The sequence below is a fragment of the Melampsora larici-populina genome, assembly GCF_000204055.1.
Source record: "Melampsora larici-populina 98AG31 unplaced genomic scaffold MELLAscaffold_33, whole genome shotgun sequence".
NCBI classification, from domain to species: domain Eukaryota; kingdom Fungi; phylum Basidiomycota; class Pucciniomycetes; order Pucciniales; family Melampsoraceae; genus Melampsora; species Melampsora laricis-populina.
This window is the reverse complement of record NW_006768797.1, coordinates 708,601-735,803: the sequence shown is the minus strand read 5'-3', so window position 1 is coordinate 735,803 and position 27,203 is coordinate 708,601. Positions and strand designations below refer to the sequence as shown.

At 42.8% G+C, this 27,203-nt stretch overlaps 8 protein-coding genes across 8 annotated transcripts; 3 read left to right on the top strand and 5 right to left on the bottom strand.

Moving 5' to 3' along the window:
* Nucleotides 1-3,312: 3,312 nt before the first annotated feature.
* Nucleotides 3,313-6,735, bottom strand: MELLADRAFT_65352 (uncharacterized protein; the record flags this gene model as incomplete). Its single annotated transcript, XM_007412842.1, has 11 exons — nt 3,313-3,684; nt 3,749-3,787; nt 3,956-4,133; nt 4,198-4,268; nt 4,329-4,489; nt 4,560-4,765; nt 4,853-5,112; nt 5,197-5,502; nt 5,577-5,999; nt 6,060-6,167; nt 6,247-6,735. The coding sequence occupies 11 exons, from the start codon at nt 6,733-6,735 to the stop codon at nt 3,313-3,315; spliced, it is 2,613 nt and encodes an 870-aa protein (XP_007412904.1).
* A 509-nt stretch (nt 6,736-7,244) lies between these two features.
* MELLADRAFT_89891 (uncharacterized protein) lies at nt 7,245-9,323 on the top strand (the record flags this gene model as incomplete). Its single annotated transcript, XM_007412886.1, has 8 exons — nt 7,245-7,334; nt 7,397-7,972; nt 8,073-8,255; nt 8,329-8,467; nt 8,540-8,647; nt 8,716-8,897; nt 8,979-9,110; nt 9,177-9,323. 8 exons carry the CDS (start codon nt 7,245-7,247, stop codon nt 9,321-9,323), a joined length of 1,557 nt encoding a protein of 518 aa, XP_007412948.1.
* A 1,776-nt stretch (nt 9,324-11,099) lies between these two features.
* MELLADRAFT_109003 (uncharacterized protein) lies at nt 11,100-13,820 on the bottom strand (the record flags this gene model as incomplete). The annotated part of the gene is made up of 10 exons (XM_007412841.1): nt 11,100-11,261; nt 11,288-11,614; nt 11,681-11,827; nt 11,901-12,018; nt 12,097-12,304; nt 12,385-12,715; nt 12,826-12,983; nt 13,075-13,292; nt 13,340-13,387; nt 13,783-13,820. 10 exons carry the CDS (start codon nt 13,818-13,820, stop codon nt 11,100-11,102), a joined length of 1,755 nt encoding a protein of 584 aa, XP_007412903.1.
* Nucleotides 13,821-17,263: 3,443 nt separating this feature from the next.
* Nucleotides 17,264-17,988, top strand: MELLADRAFT_109002 (uncharacterized protein; the record flags this gene model as incomplete). The annotated part of the gene is made up of 2 exons (XM_007412887.1): nt 17,264-17,285; nt 17,372-17,988. 2 exons carry the CDS (start codon nt 17,264-17,266, stop codon nt 17,986-17,988), a joined length of 639 nt encoding a protein of 212 aa, XP_007412949.1.
* A 541-nt stretch (nt 17,989-18,529) lies between these two features.
* MELLADRAFT_65349 (uncharacterized protein) lies at nt 18,530-19,315 on the bottom strand (the record flags this gene model as incomplete). Its single annotated transcript, XM_007412840.1, has 4 exons — nt 18,530-18,562; nt 18,618-18,764; nt 18,823-19,197; nt 19,250-19,315. 4 exons carry the CDS (start codon nt 19,313-19,315, stop codon nt 18,530-18,532), a joined length of 621 nt encoding a protein of 206 aa, XP_007412902.1.
* Nucleotides 19,316-19,854: 539 nt separating this feature from the next.
* On the bottom strand, nt 19,855-21,231 carry MELLADRAFT_72518 (uncharacterized protein; the record flags this gene model as incomplete). The annotated part of the gene is made up of 3 exons (XM_007412839.1): nt 19,855-20,214; nt 20,278-21,029; nt 21,106-21,231. 2 exons carry the CDS (start codon nt 20,548-20,550, stop codon nt 19,996-19,998), a joined length of 492 nt encoding a protein of 163 aa, XP_007412901.1.
* Nucleotides 21,232-21,491: 260 nt separating this feature from the next.
* MELLADRAFT_78491 (uncharacterized protein) lies at nt 21,492-24,061 on the bottom strand (the record flags this gene model as incomplete). Its single annotated transcript, XM_007412838.1, has 4 exons — nt 21,492-21,980; nt 22,055-22,888; nt 23,002-23,520; nt 23,639-24,061. 3 exons carry the CDS (start codon nt 24,059-24,061, stop codon nt 22,085-22,087), a joined length of 1,746 nt encoding a protein of 581 aa, XP_007412900.1.
* MELLADRAFT_56835 (uncharacterized protein) lies at nt 24,034-25,371 on the top strand (the record flags this gene model as incomplete). Its single annotated transcript, XM_007412888.1, has 2 exons — nt 24,034-24,200; nt 24,363-25,371. The coding sequence occupies one exon, from the start codon at nt 24,368-24,370 to the stop codon at nt 24,542-24,544; it is 177 nt and encodes a 58-aa protein (XP_007412950.1).
* Between the last annotated feature and the right edge of the window lie 1,832 nt (nt 25,372-27,203).

Here is a 27,203-nt window from a genome sequence, read left to right as displayed (position 1 = left end):
GGGAGGAAAAAGAATGATTTAGCTCTAAATCTATTATGTACCTTGAATTTTTGTTCTGATGTGTTGTGAAGATGGGATGATGAGTTTTTCCTTTGGGAAGAAATTTCAAATTCCTTCCTGATCACTCCAAAAGTTTTGAGATACTCCCATTAGACCCAGACCTTCTACTCTGGTACTGGGTCCTTTGGCTTCCTGGCTCATTCTGATTTAAATGGAACTATCCAGACACTGTTGTCCCTTTGGGCATCTGTTTCATTCCCAATTCCCAAGCTGATTCAGCCAAGTACTGTTGAACACTAGCCTGACTAAGTCCCTCTTAGCTATCAAGTCTACAAGAGAGCAACTTATACCTTATCCAAGAAATTTGGTGCAGGAGCCAGAAAATCTTGGCTGAAGACATTCTCCACCCGCTATATCTCCTTACCTTACAAGTAAATATCCTCTGGTACAAGTGCACAGAAAAAATACAACATGTTTACTCTGCCAGTCCCAACTGATGTGTTGTATCTAGTCTGCAAGCACTTGTACAAAGAAAAGTCTTGATCATCTGCTTCTTCTACACATGCTCATATAATTCATTTTTGGTTTTTGTCTATTGCTGCAGATGCAATATGCTTCAAACTTTTGAGAAACTCACAGATGTTTGACCAATCTGTCAGTGGCTCACAGCATGCAGTCTGGAATGTTACAGAACTATCTTTTTTTCAAGGCTTTTGCTTAACTTCCTAATTGAATTGCAAGAATTTGAAGTGTGTAGAAGAAGTAGACAAGCAAAACTTTTCTTAGTGCAACAGGATATTTGTTTGTAACATATTGAGATATGATGGTTGGAAAGAAGCTTCAACCAAAATTTTCCAGCTCCTGTGCCAAATTTTGTGTAATAAGTCCCACTCTTGCAGGCTTACTTGCCAAGAGGGACTTACACCATGTTGGTATCCTTGTAGCACATCAACATGCACACACGGAGAGTTTTGAAAAAAAAAACAGAAAATCTTTTGGCAGGCTTTAGACTGAGTTGGTGTTGAGTTCCCTTTGTGAATGATCATTTGACTCAAGGATTTGTGGGATTCTTTGTCAGCAGTTGTGGTCAACTGTGTGTCAACACCCCAGTTGACAAAGGGAAGGCATACCTATTGTGGAGACCTCTTTAAAGGATCTTTCAAGTATGTATCAAAAGTCTTTGGTGTGTGCACGTCGAGATGCTACAACTTCAAGGAATGTGCTACAAGGATACAGACACAGTGTTAGTTAGGTTGGTTGAACACCAATGAATTTCAACTGGAGTGGTGTATCTAGAGATGCAGCAGTGAATATGGGCATACTCAACTCATACTAACTTAGCACGGGTTTTGGTCCCAAGTACATGTACTCCCAATATGGACTGTGTGAGTTGTACTCCACATTGGAGAACTCACTTGCAAGTTTAAAATGATTACACAGTACTCAAGTGTGCCCTCTCTCTGCGCCAAATACTCACCTACCCTTTTTCACTACACACCTTGTTTTGATGAGTACACTCACCGTATACTCAGCCAAACAAGAAATCCACCACAATCTGTGAGATCATAAAAATATACCACTTAGGTTACCACCACCAACCAGATTCCTTATCAATCAAGCTTGTCCACCGCTCCCTCAACTTTTTTTTTTTCTCACACCCAATCCACCTATCAATATGGCCATTGTACAAAACTTGCCCTAGAAGTGTGGCTTCTTTAGCCTCCATTCAATCTATCAAGCAAATCATGGCTCAACAATCTTCAGGTGTCTACATTGAGTTATTGCTACAGGTGTTGAAATGGGTTAATTCTGAGATGGAGGAGCTTATGAGAGTTTGACATCAGGTGAGAAACCTGTTTCTTATAACTTTGACAAGCTCTTCCATTTCTCCCTCAACTCTTTCCCTTGACTCTTTCCCAAGTTGTGAGTTCTGATTGTATCATACCCTGCTTCCTTATTTCCATTGCATCATTTCTTCCTTCCTTATGTCTTTGAATCAAATCATTAGGCCTGTCAAATATCTTGGTCAGATCATGCCTCAACATCCACCCAAATCCCTTCCAGGATCTCCCTACACCCGTCTTGTTACCCCAGCTGCTTCAACATCCCAGGTCACCTTGTTTTCTTCTATACCCTTGTCTTCTTGTGTTGTTTTGGCACCATGTATCCCTTCTTTAGCTTGTGTACAATTATGGGATACAAATCAGAAACCTGGATGAGTTTCCCAACTCAGACTTTTTGGCTGTAGTTTTTGGTTTGCCTGGTTTTCCAGTTTCCTAACTACAGCCAAAACATATGAGTTGGGAAACTTGGACAAGTTCTGGGTTTCTAGTTTGTATCCCATAAATCAACTCTGCATCCAGCTGTTGTGAGAGCATATGATGGCTATTCTCAAGATGCTTGAAACCTCAACACAGATATTCCAATAAAATGGAAGCACCAAGCAACTTGTCCTTCCTGTACTCTGGGCCCTTCAAAAGGTTTTGAAGACTCACCAGACTGATCATGGTGCTTGCAGTTGTGTGTTGCACTGAAGACAAGCTGGTCAAGTACTTGGTATCAGAGGAGGCCAAACACCATACCCTGCTCACCATCCTGCTTGACCCGGTCCAATGTCCATAGAGACCTCATTTTTTTAAATCATGTCACCATTGAGGTTTGCCAAGTGCTGCCTTCAACAAGATATTTACCTCGGATTGAAAAATTCAGGGTATTCTCAGATTCCAAACCTCTTGCTTCTCAAGGTTTTGATTCAAATTGATTTTTAGTGCAGAAGAATACCTCAGATAAAAACCTTGGGTACAGTTTGTCCAAGGATTTGCCTCCAATGACACCTTGGGTCTCTCAACCCAAGGCTATGTTGGCAGTGTGCACAACAGACATATCCTACAATCAATTTACAAGACTGTGATTGGGAATTTGGGATCACCTCAAGTTTTTCACAAGATAATCTATATATACCAATCACATATCATCATACTATTACTAGAGAAGAAAGTCTATATTTACAAGCATTTTGTATATATCAAGTAGTTGAACTATATGTTTTTTTCCAGCCATCAAATCAGTAAGTAAAAGTGAATTCAAGTTCACAAAACAGCATTTTACATCTAAAAGTCAAATCTGTGAACGTCAAATGTGGTGAGTGTCAGCCTAACGATTATGAAGATACCACAGACTTATACATGATAGCACTTATATCATTCTATGCTTTTCTTCAGGTCATACATTGAATATTTTTTTTATAAATCATACTATATCATCCTAGACAATGGCCAGTTGACCTTTGTCTTTCAGAAGAGAAGACTCCTCCTAACCACTTTCTTGATTCTCAATCTCGGGTTCAATCGCTAATTCGTCCAGTAGTCGTTTCAGTTCCTCTACATTTCTTGCTAACATAGAGTCTTGACCGTTCCCAACTTTAGCTTGACCTACCGCGCCTCCTGGATTATCAGGCCTTAAAGCTTGACCGTCATCTTCTTGTAACCATTGATCTAGTTGATCCTTAATCACTTGAGATTTCAATCTGAAATGCGTCTTGATCACATCTGCAAAGGCTGGATTGGGATTCTTGATCGATCCAATCATTGCATCATCTACTACCATTCTTCGTACATTCAGATTGTACGCCTTTGATTCAGGGGTACCAGACATTTTACTCCAGCCTGGTTCGTTCAAGTACGGCTACAAGGGAAAGAAGGTCAGATAGTGATAATGCAATCGAATTTCATAGGTATCAATTTCTTACCTCTTGGCATAAGATCATGGATTGGATGGAGATGATGACCTTTCAGGGAGCCAGACAGTCAATCATATGAGCGTCTGATAAATTGTGTAGGACACATACGAGAAGAACAAAAGTAGTCGATCAAAGATCGTTAGTCACCTGTAACAAAGTACTTTTACCGCCAATCCATCCAGGTCCTTGCCAAGTGCCCAATAGCGATAAGCAAACCTTCCCATCTCCATAAAGATTAGGATTTAATCGATATCTACCTCCTTTGGTGGTCATAGTCTTCACATTTGGAGGGCTTTGGTTATAATTGCTGTTCAAGAAGATGTCAAAGATGAAACATCCGTTCGAGTACGGCGTGCCTTCTGGTCCTGTGATCAATACCTTGATGACATCCGGTCTGATCACAAGAGGATATGTGGCATGAGTATAGATGTACCATATCATAGAAATCGGAAACCCACCTGCTTTCGTCAACTCGAAGGAAGACACTCGAATCCCAAGAGATTGGAAGCGCACCTATAAGAGTAGAATGCTAAAAAGATAGTGACAGATCAGTCCTCTTGATCACATGATATCACATCAATAGACGAACCTCTCTAGCGATGGCAGTGTTCCGGGCTGGGTATGAGAATGTATTTTGAATTTCTCTTGCATATGCATGCAAATACTTTGGCGCATTCGAGCTAAGAGAAGGAACGGATTCTGTAGGTCTTGTTACTCCATCTACAGGAGCTTCCTCTGGAGGACTCGGAACTTCAAAGTCGTAATACTATCAAGAAAATGGGTCACATTGAATGCGTCAATGAAAGTCATGCCAGGTCACTTTGATGATCGAACTCAACTTCGTATTTGACACTCTCAGCCCATTTCACATATCGTGTTTGTAGAATTTCTAGTGAAACCGACGATAAATCATTGGAGACCGGCACATGCATGCGATTCAGACTTTTGATGGCTTCGATGACATGATGATTATTGTTTGACTCAAGCGATAAATCGATCGAAGCTACAGCTTTTTCAAACCGCTCGCTGCGGGGAGGGGAAGAGAAGTGGTCCGCTCATGATCAGTTAAAGCAAGGCTGACGTTCCGACACCTACGCAGTGAATGTAACATACCAAAAGGATTCCAACTTCTCCACCTCCTTATCTTCTTTGTCTCTGCTAAGATGATATAGTGATGGAGCCTTCTTAAGTTGAGATTCCGATTCCGGATGTCTCATGGCATGTCGGGCCGCTTTGACTTGGCGAGACAAGTTTTCAAGTAATTCACGCGGCCCTGCGGAACCTTCATAAGTAATCTCTTTCTCGCGGGTACCTTGTCCTGTGGAATTAGCTGTCGCCGGAAGGTATCTTGATGAAGTCTCGCGCATGATTGGCTAGCAATTGTGCAGTGGCATTATGATCACTAGATCAGAAACGGTATTATTGTCCAGGTGCATCCTTTCATCTTTTTGACATACCTGTCCCATGATTGATCCTAGATTCTCATGCGCTGACACAATCAACAGCCACTCCAAGAACTCCTCATAGAGGACTCTACGATCACTCATGTCACTGAGCGAGTCGTTCTTCAAAAGATCACTGGCAATGGGGTTGAATCTTCGTCGGATATGAATGGCGGTAGCGATGGATGGCATGTGATCAGATGATCGGAATGGTCCCTTCCTTGATCGATTTGGCATGAAAACTCGGATGGACGCGAGTAGAGAGGCAAGTGACTGATCCTGCATCTTTTGCATGAGAGAGGCTGCTTGTTGACCAGATTGCTAAGGTACAGGATGATTAGCGTTATTAAGCTCAGCCTCGAAGTGACCTCATCAAATCAGAGGTAAGAACGCACATCATCAGACCCATAAGAGGCTCCTCCATAGCCCACCCCTTTGGGACCAGATCTAACGCCACGAGCATGACCATGATGTGTAATTTCCAAGGACTCGTTTTCGCTCGAATCATTTTCATTGATTGGTGGAGTGTCCAACTTGGTCTTTTTTGATGGTCTCATCTCAGGAGATGGCAATGACTCTGGTTGAGGCGTGACATAATACATCTTTTCAACGAGGGATAGACCAACTCCCAGGATGACAGCTTGAAGATCCGGACAATGAAGCAAAGCGGCGGACGTGTCCCCTGCGAGTGAAGGTTCCTTTGAAGAAGACGGGGCTGTGACTTCATCCGAGCAGGCTAGACAAATCACACGGCCACAGTCCGGACACTTGGCTTGGACCACTTGCTCTAAATGTTGGATATAGAGGGCAAAGGTGTTCTAGAATCATGACCATCAAGATGGATTGCTTCGTCGGATGATATAATTATGAACACATACAGGGATAGCAAAGAAGTCTGTCCTTTGACGTTGTATGATCCCATTACATTTGTCAGCCACACAAGAACATTCGGTATCGGTCAAGCGACTATAGATTTGAAACAAAAACTAAAACGATAGTAGAGGCGATCAAAGAAGTAGATTAGTGAAAGAGTAATGAAACGGAAAAGTCAATTATTTCACGAACCGATTGCTCATTCCCTTCAGCACAACCTTTCATCCATTGACTTTGAGGCATGATGATCGCAGGTTCCCTGACTTGATTAATGTTGAGTTCAACCTTCTCGGGAGTTTCTTCAATCTCCAACATGATTTCTTTACGATCCTTTTGAAAAGATATTTGAGCAAATGGATCGGCTCCAACTTCCTCCACATCGTCCTCGAAGAAATCGATTTCTTCATGTATCCCGCCATCATCTGATTCTGCTTCAATAGAAGTCATTTCATCGTCCTGCGCGTCTTCATCGTTAACTTTAGGTAGCTTTGATGTAGATCCAGTAGGTCCATCGATAATTAATTGAGAGTCTGCGTCAGAAAAGGTAGCCTCGGCATGTAAGGGATCGAAGACGACGATGGCAGCCTCGTTGACATCGCCCTTAGAAGCTCTCAAGGCAGAGATTGCAGCGCTTCGACTAGCACCCATTTCCATCAATTGAGTAATCAAATTGGGATCCATGGTGCACAGTCACTTGGGATCTCAAGGTTATTAGATATGATTGAAGTTGATGAAGATGAATTCAAAAAGGTAAAGTATGTAAGAGAGATGAATCTGGGATGAAGCAAACTTCAAAGTGTGAAGAACCCTATGTATTTATGTAATTTCATGAAACTTGATCTTTTTTCAAAAAGGGTATCTGTACAACACCTTGAACTGATATATCACATCACTTTGGTGCCATTCTTCTTCTTTCATCAAACTGATCTCACAGACACATACAAAGTCTAACGAAGTTCAAGGGTGGCTGTTGCTGTTGCTTGCTATGAGAACATCAAAGGGACTTCTTCAAGCCAATGCCTATGTCTTGGCTCTCTTTTTCTCCATACCGTACACTACCAGTCATATGTAAGCTACATATATGCGAGTCACGTGATCTTTGGAAATCGATCTGGTTTTCACTGATCAACCTGTCAGCTTTCAAGTCCAGTGTTTGAGTTCAGAAGTTCTCATCATTTTTGACTCGGAACATGGAATATAAATCGACTAAAGAAAATTTCGTATCGGGTGGTCAAGGTTGTTCTATGCTCGATGTTTTAGCAATAGCCATTACCGCTTTGGTGAGTTGATTCTAATTCTCAATTCAAACTCAATTCGATTCTAACTTGGTTCTTCACTTCAGTTTACTTACTTCATTTGGTCTTTGGTCAACGGCCGTCTCACATCTCGACAAACTCCTCAATTGACTATCCTGCTTACCGAGTTCTTTATGCTTACCACGCCCCTCTTACTGGCTATCACCATCTTTTCTGACTATCTGTGGACCTTCAATGTCGCCCTCGCCCTTCTCTCTTGGTCGGTCTCGTTCGCCCCCATCCGTTCACCAGTCGGTCTACCTCAGTCCCGTCCCAAGGCCTCTTCTGCTGCCTACGATGCTCGAAAGGCCAAGTCATCAACTCCACCATCCACCCCAAGTGCTTCAGACTATACTCACAAGGATCTTAATTTCAATCAGTCACAACATCTCTCAGAAACTCTTCTGCATCATCGCCATCCTCTCAAGCCATCTGAATCTTCAAAGACAGATGACACTGTAAATCTCATGTCTTCGAAAAAACCAGAGATAAAATTTCACCAAGAATTTGTGACCCTATACCGAGCCCAAATGATGTTGCTTACCGTCCTGTCAATCCTAGCCGTCGATTTTCCAGTCTTTCCTAGAAAATTTGGTAAGACTGAACACACTGGGGTTTCTCTTGTCCGTTCGTCCTTTTCTTTTCATGTTTAATAATCATTGATTGATCAAGAAAACACCAATTATGACCGTCTGATGCTGGTTGTCCATTCCATTTTTCCAGATGGATCTCGGTGTCGGTTCCTTTGTTTTTTCACTTGGAATCGTCGGTGCGCTTCCAGTGCTTAAAGGCACCCCTACTCAGCAGTCATTTTGGGTAGAAGTTTGGAACGGTGTCCGTAAAACGGTGCCGCTCGTCTTGCTCGGATTAATCAGGACAATATTAGTGAAAGGAGTGGACTACCCAGTAAGACTTTCTAAATATCATCTGCAACAAATTCCGCGGAATCTCACGTTTTGTACGCTTCTGATATCCTTAGGAACATGTAACCGAATATGGTGTTCATTGGAATTTCTTTTTCACACTTGCTATACTCCCAATGGTAGGTGTGGCCGCTCATAGACTCATGGCAATCAGCCGTCTTGGTTTCGCATCTCTTGGCTTACTCTTGGGTATATGTGAGTCAACTGCTCGATGATGTTTGAATCTTTCAATAGCTCACTGCATTGTTTTCAAAACTTCGGCCATAGTTCATCAATTGATGTTAAGTTATGCTGGTGTGGAAAACTACGTGCTCTCAGACGCGCCCCGTCATGGATTGATCTCAGCTAACCGCGAAGGAATTTCCAGTCTTGCCGGTCCGTCATCTTAACCTCCGGCTTTCTCTAGGGGCAATTAGTCTGATCGATTTCAATCGGTACCGCAGGGTATGGGGTCATATACCTTCTTGGTCTTGACAGCGGCTGCTATGTCCTCCCACCCCATCCTGATTACCTCAAGAAAGGTCGAACTGAGACTCGGGCAGGCAAACGGGCCACAGTCTTGGCCAGCTGGGGTATCGTTTGGTGGACGCTTGTTTTCTTACTTGGACGACCTTGTCGAAGGACGGTCAGTACCTCTTCTTCCATTCATGATCGTGTTACTTAATCATTGGGTCTGAGCTGACCATGTGTGAGGAATATTGAATAGGCCAACGGTGCGTATTGTGCATGGGTAGCTGCCATGAATGTTTTCTTGTTGCTTGGGTACGAACTCCTCGGAGGTTCGCTACCCAAAACGTACGAGGCGGTAAATAGAAATAGTCTAGCAGTATTCTTAGGTGTGAGTCAAGCTGTGAACTGTTTGGTTTATCTTGTGGACTGAACGAATGTCAATCCATTGTCGTAGGCCAATCTTTTGACAGGACTGGTGAATGTTTCGATAGAGACGGTCTTTGTGACGGATGCTCGAATCTCGCTACTTCTCTTGGAAGCTTACCTGGCTGTTGTTATCATGGTCGCGTGGCTTGCTCGTGAATACAAATTGAAAATATGAGCAAACAAATGAGTCTTCCTTATCCGGATGAGCACTTAACGTCATCACCGTCTCCGGTTATATAAGCACAAAACGATTTTCGACATGTCCTCGTTAGTATATCGGCTAGTATGGCCGCCTTTCACTTGTGAAGCGCGCGGTAGAGACGGGTTCGATTCCCGTACGGGGAAGATACTTTTGCCGCTTTCTGCGCTCTTCGTCATCTGCACTCAACACTTCATCCAAATCACTGTCCTTGGCCCTTCTTGGCCTTCTTTTTGGGGGTGATCAATGATGATTGGGTGCTTCATCAATCCAATAGCCAGTAGACAAACTTTGATGTCCCATTTCGTCAGGATTCTTGGCTGGTTGCCACTTAACATGCCAAGACTGTCTACTCAGATCAATCAAGATGCTCCAATCTAACTGGTGCCTATGGATGAAAGAAAGCCATTTCACTGGAAATATATCTGCAACTTGGAATTCATCTAAATTACTTCACATCACTGAACAAGACTTTTCCCCTGTGTCTGTATGGTAGTCGCATGTTGACAATGGCGCACTGACTCCCTTTGAGCTAGAAAAGGAAAGTCATGCGTGCTTGTTGTCATTGAAAAGCAAATGATACATAGAAATGGTGTTTGTCTTCTCAGTAATTGGCCCATGAACCTAGACTCTAGGATGTCAATATGAATCATGATACCAACCTTTTGATCTCAGCTGTTCATTTTGGAACAAATCGTTGTAAAAGCTATGGATGGAATGAGTTTCATAAGAGCATACATACTAAAAGCTTGGTTCAGTTGATTGCCAAGTCAAATTTTATTGTCTGGGTTCATTCCGGGTGATTTCTTAATTTCCAATTGACAAGCTGTTGCCTTGACACACCAAAGAGAATCTTACATACTTCTTTGAATTTATGAATCTTCAAACAGTGTTATCAATCTTTTACCCTTCAAGTTTCAATGTATTGTTTTGGGAACTAGGTTGTTAAAAGATGTAAGATTTTTGTTTTGGGGCTTTGACATTAAACCTGTCAACTATTTGCAGATTCCTTGAAGACCCCACAATGGCCATAACTCCAACTCAAAGCTAGATTTTTGAAGGGCTTTGTTGTGATCTTGTTCTAAAGCAAATGGAGGATGTGAAACCTTGACCCATGCTCATACTTTCGCTGATCTATCATTTTGCATGAAGTTAACACATAGATGTTTTCTCTGTAATCACATTGCATGAACACGTATATTTCATTGGGGTTCTGTTCACTTTTGTGTCTTTTACAGCCATACTTACATGGTTGACGCCTCCAAGCATATCATGGCAAACCCCTTTTGTTTAGTCAAACATCCTCTCATAAACTCAAGAAGAAACAGTGTGAACTAGACAAACAACCCAGGTAGACTGCTAACTTCACTAAGGCCCTCCTCAAACAGGGGGCGTCCTTTGGAGCCTGCAGAGGAGCGACTTGCGACTTATCGCATTTCCTCATGGGGTACCCATGGTTCTTTTTTGATTTTCCACACTTTTCACCCTAAATCTACACTAGAGTATCTCCTATCAACAACTCAAAAATTACAAATACGCTGTCCTTTTCAAAAGGGTATTCAGTAGAAAGTATACAACACAAACATTACTTTCCACCCAATGCAAAAAGATAGAGTTGTCATCATACTTTCCAATCATCAATTGGTCATCTTTGTCTTACACTTTGTAATGTTCTTACAAGAAAAAATTGAACTGCTGAACCAAAAAAAGAGAAAAAACTGTATTGAACCATTTATTTCAATACAGTTCAAATCAAAGATCTTCAATCTGATCATCTGATTTTGATCCGTCATCCATCTTCATCAATTCTGCTTCTGGTCGACTTTGTAAATCTGGCATTTGTGGATCATCTAAAAAGCAAGCAAGAATGATACTGATGCCTGCGATAGCGGTAGCCACCGTCAAAATTACCTTCTATCATTTGAACACAAAGGCAAGACCTCAGACATCAGCCTTTGTTGTATATTCAATCTGCTATGAAAGACAGTAGGTGAATTGATAGCTAAAGGACTTGCCTGCGTCTCAGTGTACGCTCTTCCTACCGCAAGTCTCTCAGGACTATCGGGCGCGTGAGCTTGAGCGAAACTAAAAGGATCACCGTACGCCGAGTTGACCGTATCTTGATCTTGTATATAAGCGTGGAGTTTTTTAGGTACCATGTTGACCCAAATCCCGCCACCTATCGCAGCACCAATACCACCAGAAAGGTAGAAGATTGTGAGGTAGATCGCGGTTATCGAAGCAAGATGCTCATGAGCAGTCATGGACTAATCGATCCGAAAAAGTCAACTTGCTTGCTCGGCCTCCAGAGCAGATATATCTCTTAGACTGACCTGAATCAAGGCCTGTACTGGAAACCCGACTAAACCCTCTGCAAATCCTCGAAAGAGCTGTGGTAAAACCAGCTCGAAAAGCGAATTTTCAGATCCACGGTACCGTATCATCAAGCCGAGCCCAAGTGTATCACAAATTGCGCCGATCTAATAAATATCACACACCTATGTCAATAGTGAATTCTGGTAAGCAGAGAAGTCAAGATGATACATGGCTTACTATAATGATCCATTTAATCCTTCTTAGCCTGCTCACCACCGCACCAGCAAATAGACAGGAGAAGATTGAAATGAAGGTAGATAAGCCAGATATCCTAGTAGCACTCAAGACCGATTGACTGCAAATTACACACATGCATCGAACGAATGACATCAGCTGAGATTGCTTCAAACTTCACGCAGAAAAAGCCACATACTTAGCTGCAACAACCAGGAAGGTGTAAAAGTAATCGCTAGCGATACTCCCAGCAGCTGGATGTGCTATCGCTAATAACATTCCAATCATTACCGTTCGGTTCGTCATTAGATATAATGGTAGCAAAGGCTTCTCAGCCCCGTAGATCTCCCAAAATACGAATCCGATCGATGAACATGCGCCGACGATGAAAAGGATGATGGAATGTGCTGGTGGGAAGATCACGTCAGCCCCAAATCATGCGACAGCCCAGAGCACAGCCAAGGCCATATGAAAATAAGATGCGAACCGGATCCCCAGGTTGAACCATATGCGTTTGCAATTGTAATATTTATCAAGATACATCCGGACCCGGCTAAGAGGAGGAGTATACCGATGCCATCGATCAATATGATCCAATGTCGAACTTTATCAAGAAATGAGCCGGGCAAGCTAACGGAGCGTGCTGCTCTAGTCTCATGTCGGGTACGATACTGAGTATAACCAAGGGAGCATATGATTGGGAGGGAGAGTATGGGCGTCATAATTGCGAACATGCCTACTCCCCACCTCCAAGTACTTCGATCAAGCATGGTTTCTGCTAAATTACCACCCAACCAGACATTGATCGAGCCAGGCACCTGGAAAGAGATAGGTTACAGAGTCAGTGAATCGTACCAGGCGTTGCTCGACGATATGCACATCTTGATTTATGTCAAGTGTCTTTGATAATGTGGCCTAGCGTACTGACCGAAGGGAATATACTCCAGAACAACCTATTCCGCAGCGAAGATACATCACCAATCACGATTTCCTGTAAAAGGTAGAGCCCGGTGATCCCAAGGATGTTGGTCGCCGTACCAAAAGCGTATAAAAAGATACTTTGGGAAGTAGCCACCATCACATATCCTGGAGTGAAAGTCAGTTCAAATAAACTGCTCATGAAGAAGAGCCAAAGTGAGAGCGATCGATGTTTGGTCTCTTTTGCCTGAGTGCTCACCGATTCCATAAAGACAGACACAGAGAACGTAGGTTTCGACTCTACCCACTAGATCGCTAAGTTTTGCAATCGGAGGCTGTGAGATAGCCTGAGCAACCGCTTTGATCGTATTGATGGCGGCCAGAACACTATGAGCTTTGAAAGAAGTAGCTGTAGCCTCGGCGAGGTATGTGGATGCGGTATATTGGTCTGAGATTTTTTGACAACTTAGCGAAGTTCTGATCCAAAATCTCCAAAAGATATTTTTATGTCTGAAGTAACTCACCTAATGATAGCGACCAAGCCAGAAGGCCAAAAAAGCAGTACATCCAGCCTAATTGCCAACGAGTCAAATTTTTGCTTGCAGCCTGAATCTTCAAAACTCCGAGAGGCTGTGACTCTGGCTCCTTTGATTCATGATCCTCATTCGTCCGTTGACACCAGTGGCATGTGATCCGCGTTTTCATCGAGTGAGGGAAAGGAATCCTCGGAAGTTCGCTCAACTGAATGCCGATGAGACCGAGTTAATTTTACGGTTTCAATAAGAAGGTCAGGATTCAGATCATGGTAAGATGATGAAGATTTGGGGTCTAAAAGCATGGTGGGGAACGGGGACCTCAAGCATGGTCGAACTTCAAACACTTGATTTAACAGCACAGTACATAAATTGCACTGCGCCGTACATGTGAATCTCCCTCGAATCCTGATTTGATGATCAATACGACTTACAGGATGGCATAGCGAAGGGTTTCGAGTCGGTGGTTCATGTGTGAACAGGCCATCAATCATTCTACACCACGGAGGGGCTTTGAGTCTAGAAATGGCCTTTCTTAGTCTGAGAATGGTCATTCCTGAGGGCCACCTGTAGACCGGCTGGCAGGCCATCGATCGGCGGCCCGCTGACCGCCTGAAGATGGACAAGAGAAATCGAGGCCGTAGTCGGCCTCTGGGCCATCGTCAGACCAAATACGCGGTGGCGGCCTGTCTGCCTGCTAATTTTGTCAAACCTTTGCAAAAAAAACGATCAATGACCTGGAAAGAAGGTTGCCAAGTGTAGTTTTTACGTGATATCATTGTCAAGTTCGAGTCTGGAGGACATCAAGAGTCGCTAATCACTCGTGAAACCAATATCACGATATGATTGGTGTCTTTCGTGATGATCCTGGCTCAGGTTTGAACTCGGAGTCGCTTGTTTTTGTATATAATTATACGAAGTAACAAATCCTTCATGAAGATTCTGAAGTATCACTACACGCAAAGTGCTGACGCCGGGGCCGCGGGGTCGCGGCGACGCCGCGGGGCCGGTCTTTTGAAAACTCCCGCGGGGTCAGCTGACCCCTTGTACAATATGGATCTGGGGTCAGCTGACGCCAATCACTGCTCACCTACATATATACACATCACTCACGATCGATTCTTCCAACGATTCCTTCAAGACGAGATCAACATCGCTTTCAACCGATCATCAAACTGTCCATATACCAGCAAGGTGATCAACGCTGACCGGATTCAGTGCTCTGATCACCTTGTGGCCATTGAGATAATCACAACCGGATTTGTGACCTCATTGTCCTGGTTGAACTGGACCGACTACAATCGATTTCGACTCAACATCTTTGGACCCTCTGTTTCACATCTCTATTCTTCGACAACCTTCGCTTCGAATTTTTTAAAAACTCATATCACAAGATAGACATTGTAAGTTTCTTGTTAGATGAATGTCTTGTTCAATTTCAAACATTCACACCATTACTCTTTACTACTTTGTAGCTTGATCTAAATCATCTAACAAATTGGATCATCATCATTTAACACACTCAACATTCTACCAACGCACAAAATACCAAACGTCTCACATACTTCTTATTGAATTTGACTCCCCTTATCGAACTTTATCGAACTTGACTCCGCTTATCGAATTTTATCAAACTTGACTCAATTTCACTAGACCTCTTATATACCTATTTCCTTGAAGAAAAATCGTGCAATCATAGCATAACCTCCTTGGTGCATCAAATCTAGACCCTTTCAATACCAATCACTCAATCTCGAGATGCGACTGGTTATTTGTGAATGTCCTAAGTGTATCACATGCACTCGAATAGACGATACTGGCAAGGCTGTCAATGGCCAGCTGGTACACGTCAGCACTCGACAGAAGCACTGGGCTCAAAGAGCAGATGAATCCGAAGAAGCTACAATTCAAGCCATGTTTCCTGAGCTCTTTGTCTCGTCGCCTTCCACTCAGACCACTACACAACCAAACACCAATCAAGACAGTTCTAGTGATGAAAGCGACCATTCATCAGAGATCAGTCCTCAAAATATCATCGGTAAGCTACCACATCTCAATTAACCAAAAGCGGGATTAGACACTCACGTTGGATGTTTTTTAGGGTTCTTAATGTACTTTTTGGCATGGTTATACCTTGTGTGTGGGCTCAGTCAATCAAATTGTAGGATCGCGAGAGATTATATTGTTTCTATTGCTCAAATGGTTGCACAAAGTCGGACTAAAGTGAACTTGGATGAAGACATTCTCAACAATGTGCGATCCATCACCAAGCGAATGGACCTCAATCCTGTAATCGACTGTTATGCATGTTGCCGAAAATGTTACTCTTTGTACGATATCGAATATGGTCCACCGGAATGCGGCTACCGAGAACGAAAAACAACCAAGCTCTGTGCAACTGAGCTGTTTGTTTCACCAAAACTTGTTCAATTACCAGTCATCGAAAAAGTATCATCACAGAAGATTCAAAGCGCTAGAATGCCACGACTGAAGAGACCTCATTCAGTTTTTGTCGTTCATCCAATGAAGGATTGGATCAAGTGGTTCCTTTCCCTAGACACGGTTGAGGATTCTATCGATGATTGGGGGAAGAAAGTACAATCTTTTCCGATTGACGAAGTTGTGGACTATCAACAGTCACCGGGATGGAAAAAACTCTTTCCAAAAAGTACACATTCACCTTCCAACTCTCGTAAAGGAAGCCCACCACCTCTGAATCTGGCTTTCAGCCTGTTCATCGACTGGTTCAATCCACTGGGCAACAAAATCTCCGGTCGCCAACTTTCGATCGGAATCGTGGCCTTAAATTGCATGAATCTACCACCCAAAATGCGTCAGAAACCTGAACATACCTTCCTTTCAGGTGTAGTCCCAGCACCCGGACAGCCAAGTATGACTACAATCACACATATCCTCACCCCTCTAGTCGATGAATTAATCCAGCTTGACAAAGGATTGTCAGTCCCCACTCCAAAATATCCAAAAGGTCGGAAGGTAACGGTGCGGCTGGGATGCCTGATTGGTGATAGCGTGGCAACTCATAAAGTGGCAGGCTTTACATCTCATGCAGGCAAGATGTTTTGTATATGGTGTAACTGTCTCAATACAGAGAGGGGGTTGATGATGATAGGTCGACTACGAGATCGAAGGTCTGTATTAAATGCTGCTCATCACTGGAAGGAATGCAAAACTCTTACGGCGCAAGACGATGCACGTAAAGCAACTGGTGTGCGGTGGTCAGAACTTAACCGACTCGAGTACTGGGATCCGGTGAAGAGTGTGGGATTAGGGGTAATGCACAATTGGTTTGAGGGTGTCCTACAACACCACTTTAGATATCGGTGGGTATTTGAGAACAACTTGGATGATAGCGTCGACATGCAACCTGTCGACATCGAAACCGAAAACAAACAACCAAGTGGACCTGGATGGTTATCCGAACAGATTATGCAGAAGATCTTGAAAAACTTGCGGCAGGTGGTTGTTCCACATGGAACTACTCGTGTGCCTAATGGACTTGGCACAAAAGCAAATGGAAAGTTGAAGGCAAGTGAGTGGCACTCGCTATTTGCCACTCACTTACCACTCGCTGCATTGGATGTCTTTATTGGTGACTATCAAAAGTTTTCAAGTGGTGACAGCGAACCTTTGAACTACTTGATCCTGGAGAATTTTGTGGCGTTGGTGGAGTGTACTCATCTCATTGAGGCTAGGAAAGTAACTGCATCTGATAGCAAAAGATTTGGGGAAATTTATGAACAATACACTTCTACATCGGCGGGTATCTCTGACGACATCAACATCGTCCCAAATCATCATTATGCTTTACACACACTGGCTCAAATGAAATGGTATGGTCCTTTGCTAAGCGTCTCTGAGTTTCCAGGAGAGAGGTTAATCGGGATGCTGCAGAAGATGCACACAAATGGAAAAATGGGTAAGTTTATTGACCATTACCAGAAGTGGACTAGGAAATACAACTGATCAATGAAGCTGACATTTGCTAATGGGTGGGTTCGCTAGAGGAAACAGCAAAGTCTTTGATGAATCGATTCTGTCAAGTGCAAAAACTGTATCGAAAAAGTTCACCTCCTCGAAACATCTCAAAAAAGGCTGATGGTGGTCTCTTTGAAATGGATGATCACACATATATGGCACTTTTAGAATACTATCAACAGAAGAATGCGGCATGGACTGATTATCGTGTTTTGGAAAATGCTGAAGGGGCAAAAGTCTTAACGCCATCTGCAACTGAAGTGCAATCAATGGAAGGCATAGGTGGAGTCAAGTTTAATAAGAATGAAGGAAATAAATTGGTGGAATATATGTTAAATGGTGTCCGCACATGGGGTATAGTGACTCACTGCTTGAAGGTACGGCTAGAAGATGAGGAAGATTCTTTGGTGTGTGTCCGCAGAATAGAGGTAATTGAAAATCAGGCATTAGATGTGGTATTGAAGAGGATGGGCTTGGTCCAATTGAAAGATATCCGATTACACAGGTTCATTCCAGCTGGCTCAGTCACTGCAACCCAATCTTACCGGATACTGGCAGCATGGTCGTTTGGCTATGAAGGGCCCTCAGTTCTTGTTAATGTGAAAGAAAACATTGTGTCTGAGTGTCTTACACTAGAGTTGTGATCGAGTGATGTGCAGTTCATATGTGTTATGTTATGTCTGAAAAATCGTTGTTTCTCAAATGTGATGTTCCTGTGATGAAAATCAAATTTCTGTTTCTACTGACATTCAAGCGGCCGAAGTGAGGAGAATAGTGAATGCTTGAAACCTTGGCTAGTGAGCTTGAATGGAATGTTTGTTGAAGAAAAGGGAGTGGATTGGGTGATTGTTGTTCTATGAATGCTTCCCTCTAAAAACTTTCTGGGGAGTTGCCGATAAAAAACCTGCAACAGTTTTTACAGAGGGTAAAGTGCATTTAGATTGTGGATTCAAAAAGGTTGAAAAATTGGCTCAATTCACATCAGGTCACATCTGGGTATACAATTGGGGAAGCGACTGTGAGAAAGGTAAAAAATTGAATCATTTGCAAAGGCAGAAAAATAATAAGGGACTCATACATTAAAGGGCCTAAAAAAATTACTAGGAAACAAAAGTTGAAGATTTATAAAGTGGAAAGACCAAGAAAATGTAAATGTAGTGATAGCAAGGTGGTCTTCTTTTGTGGTCAAGGAGACCCAAAGGGCAAAATGTTGGTGACCTACAAAGTCACTGTGTCAATATATGAGACACTGGTATGCTCATGAATAACTCACCTTGACCACCCACACGTTTGCAGAAGTCCCTATGATGTTGCCACTGAATTGGACGACATTCCCAACTTTCAGGACATCCATGTCAAGCCAAACCACTATATGCAAATCACATTGATAGGTAGCAATAAATTCGACCCAGCGCAAGGTCTATTGAATTGAGGGTTAGTAGACAACCCTGAAATATACAAAGCAGAACCCCACGTACAGTTGGATCCCAATCTCTATGCAGAACAGTCACCATCTCCCCGTAGAATTCATTGTGTGGACCTCCAATGCGGGCTGTGTTGATGATGCGACCAACACCGGTGACAGAGACCTTATTAGCCAGTTCATAGCAACGGATTTGAGCTTCATCAAAAGCGATTGTGTGATCTGGGTTGACCAACAACACTGATTCTTGACGTTCCAACCCTGTAATGATGGGCCCTTCAAGTCGGTAAGCTCGCATCGGTTTCAGTAGGGGCTTGGGCACCTCCTCTGCAATTAGTAACTTGGTGTGCGCAAGGCCTCTTTGATGGTGGTATATCGCGTTGGATTGGAAATACCTTCGAGCTACACGAGAACAACTGGGTATGCCCACCTAAACATATCATGTCAGCTGATACTCACATACATATAGACTCTTGACTAACCTCATTTCCAATCCAAAATATACTGCTCCAACGCATGGGTAGTCGATGAGCAATGTCAAGTTGCATTTCTGAGTTTGGGTAATCTTTGGAAACAAAAGAACAAGAAATCAAAATAGTGAGCTTTCTGACCACAATGGAGGTTAGATAAAAGAGACCGACTAGGTTAATTGTGGTTTGGGTAAGCACAGGAAAGAAAGAAAGGGGCTCCTGAGGGGTGCTCATGAAGCCCGTTGGAATACGCTGGTTTATATAACCCATTTCGCTCAAATGAAGTTCAGTGTTTTTTTTTGAAACAAAAAGTATTGGTCGGACCAATTCCACACACATTGATTGGGAGGAATGGACCCTACCCATGTTCACATAATACATCCATCACCCGTACATATGCTGAGCAAAACAAAAAACCAACCCACTTTGGGTTGGTCATTCTTGACACAACCATCGACATACTCTTGTGGAAGTCTGGAGAGAGCTGTTTGTTTGAAGGCTCAGGGTAAACTGACGACTCCAAAATTTTCCCACTTTGTTTTGGGCATTCTTGACCCGAACCATCGCCATACTCATTTGTAAATTGGGATGTGGGTTTTCATTTGAACGCTCTGGGGAAACTGACCACGGGCATTTGTTTTTGGTTACTTGTACAACTCATATCACATTTGTTATGGAAACTAACAACTCTTAATATAAAACTTGTTCCAAAACAAGAAAAAAAACATCATTGTAAAACCATTCCAACCTTTTTTTGTTTAGCATGTTTTCTCATGATCTTGTAAATCATCTTCAAATTCTTTAAGTTCCAATTGCCTTCTTCTTTCGAGTTCTTCATCACGACCATACGCATCAATCTGAGTGAGACCATAGATTCTCACCAAGGAGAGAGGACAAAAATATTTGGAACCATAATGGGACAAGAAATCTAAGCGAACATATCTGTAAAATCCCTTGAGATGTTTAATTGGAAATACCTAAGAAGATGAATTGTTTCAAACCATCTATCAATACCAAGATAGAGATTGAATTTGACTAACCTGAATTCCTCTTACATTCCTAGTTTTGAATCGTCCCACCTCTACCCATTTAATCCCACCAGCACCTCCCAGTCCACTATTAGAAACAGTGATTCTGATGAGCTTATACATTGAACTAAAGAATTCATAATTAGCCAATACGACATGATCGATTTCAATCTCATCACCAAGTTCAAAGATCACAAAGTTTGAATCTGAATGAGTTGGATGAGTAGATGATCGATTTGATTTATTCTTCTTAGATTGATTGGGAGCTCGACAAGGTGTGAGCATATATTTATCTTTCTTCTCGTTTAGAATAGAAGAAGCTGATTTAGATGATTTCGATGATTGATGAATCGAAGCTGAACAATCAAAAGATGCATAGTTGGTACGAGATGAGAGTGTGTTGAGTGGATCTTGATCTGTACCAGTTCCAGTGTATGGATCACAGTGATCGAGATTTTCTTGATCGGATGTAGACAAAGGTAATGGAGTTTCTAGGAAATCGGATTGGGTTGAGGAATCGGCAGGATCCTGATCACGATTTGTTGTGATTGAAGATGAGGCAGAAGTCAAATTGAGATTGAGAAAAGCTTGAGATGGAGTAGGATGAGAGAGACTTGAGTTGCGATTCAGTTTGTCTTGTTGATGATTTGAAGAGTTGGAGTGATGAAGATCGAGAGTTGAATGAGTAGGATGAGATTGATTGGATTGAGGAGATGAAGTCGAATTGGAATTAGAAGTGTTTTGAATTGGCTTTGAGATGATAGCTGGATTGTGAATGAGATTAGGATCAGTTGAAGAAGATGAATGATTGATGATTGAAACTGAAGAATGACAATTGACATGATATTTTCGATTTGAATCACATTCTTTCCAACCCTAAAAGCTAAGGAGTTTTGGTCAAGAAGGACCATGAGGACAGATTCCTTCTTGATTTTCGATGATAGATTCTTGGATGATTGATGATGGTGATGAGGATTTGTAACCCTTCGAGTATTCATTATAGAGTGCTATGGGAGGTCTTCTGTCCAAGTACAGATATGTCCAGCGGCTCGCATTAAGTAGCCCACCTCTTTTGTGAACTCTGATTATTATACAAGGCAAATGACTCGCCAAGTCACACACAACCTCTGTTGTCAACCAAGGGCATATGTAAAGCGGTGGCAACTCCTCAGGACTTATTTTTCAGGGGCCTCAGCACTTAATGCGCGACCCTCAGACACAAGTTTCCAAGAAACCACAAACATCAAATTTTCAATACTGTAACGACCGTCAAGAAATGATAAGAGGAACACATAATTTGGTAGGTACAAAATTGAGTCAGAGACAGATCTCAAACAAAATCAACCAGGCAGAAGGAAAACAGATGACCAGTAAAGACCGTGCTGACAATGTAAAGTCGAGCACATTTTTTTGGATTTTATCATTGAGAAGAGCCAAAAGAAGAATAAAAAGGAAAACAGATGACCAGTAAAGACTGTTTAGAAAGCGTAAAGTCGAGCAGATTTTTTTGGATTTTATCATTCAGAAGAGCCCACAGAAGGAGTGATAAAAAGGAAAACCGATGACCAGTAATGACCGTTAAGAAGGTGTAAAGTTGAGCGCATTTTTTTCGATTTTTTCATTAAGCTAGAAAGCAATTTTTCACAGGATTACCAAACCCGCCACATCCATTTCCCCCCAGCCACGAATGCTTCAAAAGTGCTACTTGAGACTAGCTAGATGTCAAACAGGAGCAGGAAGTTTTGTGAGCATACCAAACTCACTGCCATTGACGATTGTGGATACTTACCAACAGGACTGAACAGGATGGTGCGCACTATCATTGCCACTGATTCCAATAATTGTCTTCGTCTTGTCTGGCCTCGCGAGCAGCATCCTCTTCCTCCCACATTTGAGCATCACCGTCTTCATCATGTTTGTCACCAGCACCATCATCAAACTCGTCATCATCAAACTTTCCATCCACCCCATCATCGGCAGCTACAAAGCCATCATCATCTTTGTTGTTGTCCTGCTCGTCGTCATCGTCTTCACCACTAGTATCCTCCAGATCAATGTCATCATCGTAGTCACTGTCCTCATTGTCGTCATCTTCATCATCTTCGTTGTCTTCTTCGGAACCAATCACATGACTCAGATTGTAAAAACCGGTAATTTGATCCCAAAACTTTGCATTGAAAGCTTTGTCACCAAGCTTCTCATCAGCACCTGAGACAGCACAAAAGCTCAACTTGGCATTCGGGAGGAGGGCAACACAATACGCATCTGCAACCTTGGTTTTTTGAGCATCGGTGAGTTCATTGAACCAGGAGGGGTTATAGAAGTCGATTGGCATGTTCTTTGGCGGGCGGCCAATTGTAGACATGACGGCAATTTTGGGACGACGCCTGATCCGACCTTGAGGGCGCTTTCCTTCTAGCCGATTGTTCTTTTCCATCTCTTGAGTCAGGCGCACGAAGAAAGCATTTGCGTTGTTGCTACGGTACTCGAGGGTTTTGACAATGTGACAGTTGTGCTTCTCGCTGTACTTGTCATCGCTGTGGGCATCGATGGGAGAAATGAGGTCAAGGTACCTTTGTTTGAAGCCTTGATTGGTGGCAAATTTAACCCTAGCATCACGCAGCTGAATCCACGAAACACAACATCAGTCAAGAGCTTTGAATACCAGTTGAAGGAAAAAAGAAGCATGGGAGAAGATCAAAGAAACATTACACGTTGGCGGCTTCTTTGTATGACCTTTTTCTCCTCGTCTTTCACATTCTTCCCTTCTTCTTTTGCCTCCTTCTTGTACTTTGCTGACATCACATAGTGAACGTAGTGATTATAAGCACCCTCAAGCAGCCCAAAATTCTGTACATAAGTCCTATTGATGTTCATGTAATCAAAAGCTCCACCAATAGCCACTCTCCTGAAAATCATGAGCGCACTCATCCGGCAAGCCTCGTTCCATAAGGAGTCAATTGGTTCCAAAAGGTTAGGACCCCATGCTCGAATACCAAGTTTGGCAAGGGATGATTGGGTGATGCTGATAAAGAACTCTTTGATGTTGATGATGTGCCTTCCCATCTTCCTGCGGCCAGACTTGATGCCTGTGAGAGTGAGGACTTCGTGTTGAGGAACAAGTTTGCGAGCCGCGCTGCTGTTCATAACGTGCTGGATTTCGTCACTGCTTGAAAAGGCGGAAGTGAACTCTCTGATATTGTCGACAGACGGTGGTGGTGGTACAGCACCAGCTTCGACCATCCCCCACATGACCTTTATAAAACAGTACAAGGCTTCCTGATACATATCAAGAACACAGGGTCAGTTCATGCTTCTAGCAAATCGAGATGAAGCAAAAGGGCAGCATCCTTGAAACACAGATAAGATATACCTTGGTGGTTTTGAAACCCTCAGGTGTTTCCTTCATGATCATTTGGTTCTTGTTTTTCTTGGGAGAAGGAGTTGCCGGAGTAGAAACTGGCTTTGAAGAGGTCGACTTGGGCTTTTTTGGTTTTTCAGGGGTTTTGTTCTTTTTGGCAGATGTTTGGCCTTTCGGCTTAGAAGACTGTGACCCCGGTCGATTTTTCAAAGGTGACGTTTTTGGTCCACTGTTGGATTGGGTGCTCTTGATCATTCCTTTTGAGCCGTTCTTTGATTTGGGGGTTTGATGGAGATCTTCGTGGTATACGCTCATAGACTCAAGCCGCTTGACCAAGTCATCTTGAATCTCTTCTTTCTTCTTCAATTCGTCCTGAAGGATGGCGATCTGTTCCATCTGAAAGGCTACAGTTGAAGCAAGTTGTTTGAGATCCATTGCGATGAAATTTATGTTATGACAAAGAGACGCAGCAAGACAAGCAAAACAATTGATTGATAATGTTTTGATCAAGAGAAGATATTAAGGATTTATCAAAGAGTTTGTATTAAGGTTTTGACGAAAAGAGTAAAGCAGGCTAATGGAAAGAGCAAATGAATTGGAAAATGAATGTGAAATCAAGCGAGCGGATTGAAAGGGGTGGTTCAGGAGATAGAGCGAGCAATAGACACAAACTCAGCTTTTAAGCAAGTGGGATGGCAGATGTGGAAGAAATCGGAACTATCAGAATATTACTCACCAATCATGAGCATTTTGCAAGGGTCTCAATTCCCTCATACCAATGTTGGATACATGTCAGAACGAATGATTTTGAGAAATCCTTTGGGGAGATTCCTGACCCAGAGGTTTGAAATTTTGAAACTTCCTAACTTGGTCATGAAGAAGGTCAAAGTATGTAGGTCGAGTGGTGAATTCTTGTGATTCCAGTCAGGGAACTGACAAGTTTGGAGCAATCGTTTGCCTTCGTATATGTTGTTGACAAGGGTCCTCAAGGATAGAAGGTTGATGAGAGCTGAGACATCCACGATAGTGTAACTGTTCAGAAGATGAAGTCGCATTCCAGGGTCTTTTGAATCTTTGGGTGAAATTTTAATTAATATCAATGTTTGACCAAAGCTAGGGAACACCTAACTGACTGATAGAAGGCCTTATGACCCACTGGTTCGTAGCTCAGAGGCCGACAACACACAGGCCAAACAGCTACTTTCCAATCAGGTTTATGTTTTGGGTTTGATGAAACAAAGCTGATTTCTGAATTTTGATTAATCTTGGATCTTGTCAACGGTTTACAGGATGACATTCAATGTAAAGGGGTTAGATCGTGGATGTGGTCATTTCAATTGATCCCGATCCTGAAAAACGAGCTAAAGATTGGTAGCTAAAGATTTGTACAAAAAGATGTATAGTTTGTAAATCTGAAAAGAAGTCGGTGCTGTATGAACTTGTGCTGAAAGTGTCCAAGGCGCGATGGTAATTCAGATGTTGACGGGTACACTGTCACAGGCATGAGTCGATTCGAGCGTTGTAAATCGAAGAGGCAAAGAGTCTTCAACCAAGACAATGAGGTCACAAATCCGGTTGTGATTATCTCAATGGCCACAAGGTGATCAGAGCACTGAATCCGGTCAGCGTTGATCACCTTGCTGGTATATGGACAGTTCGATGATTGGTTGAAAGCGATGTTGATCTCGTCTTGAAGGAATCGTTGGAAGAATCGATCGTGAGTGATGTGTATATATGTAGGTGAGCAGTGATTGGCGTCAGCTGACCCCAGATCCATATCGTACAAGGGGTCAGCTGACCCCGCGGGAGTTTTCAAAAGACCGGCCCCGCGGCGTCAGCACTTTGCGTGTAGTGTATCTGCTTGAGGACTACGACATGGTTCTGTCCTTAATGTACATACTGTGTACAACTGCTTTTTTGATGGACGGAAGGCAGATCACAGCCCGCCAGCGGGCGCAAGCAAGCCAGCCTACCGGCGAGCCCAGCAGGTGCCTGCCCGACGTCGCGCGTGAGGGCCACCTGGAGACCGCCTACCTTTGCAGAAGGGCAGACCGTCTCCCGGTGGCCTGGATGGACCGCCTGCAGGTGGGCAAAACACCCCTGTGGTGTATATCAACACGCAAGCTTGGAGCAGGATGGACTTGAGTTCGCCGGTCACTGGGACCTGGATGAACACCGGTTTCAGCCCCGAGCCCGCAACCCATGAGATGCAGTCGAAGCTTGTCAAATTCCATGGCTGACAAATCTCATCAAAAGGCCTCTGTGTTGAAATGTTTGTCTCCCACACACAAAGATTGGAATGAGGCTATTGAGAAGGGTGTGGTAGTTTGGCACTCACAGACTTCTAAGCCTTGGGCAAAAAGAAAACAAAAGATGTGCAAGTTCTCACTTGTTTTCTCATTTGCATATAAATTATAATCATGACACTCTACGTTTTGGATTGATTTGCTCAGATCACCATAAAAATTTGGTTTCATTGTTGATTTGAAATACAAAGAAGTTGGTTTTATTGACTAGACAAACTTTTCAGAATAAAAAGATCAATGAAGATGTCTTATTGTTGGATTTTATGAAAAAACACACTGTATCATGGTAACTTAAATTTGGACTGCAATAGGTGGCAATGCTTTTGGTCTTTGGTCAAATCCTTTTTTCATGTGGTCATGGTAAACAATGGGGCTCAGTAATTTCCAGTGCTTCTTTTTGCACTTTTGGTCTGGTTTTACTCCAATCACATTATACTTTTTGTTTTGCATTGTTTGCACAATGATGTAAATCACTTCTCATCAAAAGCAGTTCTTATTCAAAATTAAAGCAGTGTTGTTTTAAATAGGGCGGTTCAAGTAGCAAACCGCGATCACTTGCGGCGCCAAGTCCCGAACTGATTTTTAACGTCGTTCGCACCTTAAATTTCTTGTCCGCTTGTTCACAAACGCTGTAAAAAGTGGTTTTAAAGCAACCTAAAATCAGGTCCACCTTTTTGAAATGGTCTTTTTTTTGGTTTCCCCTGAGGGTTTTCCTAGGTCAAGCATCTTTTTTTCTTCGCTCGAACATCTTTCATTTCATGTGATTGAAATGGAATTCATTTTATTAGCTTTTGACGAGATAAGTCAGGGAAATAGTTCCACCAAATTGCCCCATTTCATTCCTTCTTTTGCATTCCTCTTCTATCTCATTTGCCAACATACCAACACAATCCTCATCCTCAAATAACCTCTTACCCAAATATGCCCTGCATTTCCGAAAGGGTCTCTGTATTACGAGACCTGACTCACCTTTGTGTGTCTGCCCAAATGGATTCGGACCCAAGATTCCCAGGAGAAAGCCCCGATCCCAACAACCCAACAGAAGGTGACCATCTGTTCAGCGAGTTTCCCGAAATGGCTCATTTGTACAATCAGCTCTTTGCTCAAGAAGATCAATGGGGCGATTTGCTTGCTCATGTCACATCAAGACATTATCTGACTCACCGTATAAGGGCACCTCTGGCCACGCCCTTCGACTTACGCGATATGCTACGCTCGCGAAGGACTGATTTTCGTCAGGCAATGCGAACCACCCCAGAAGGGTTTCAAGC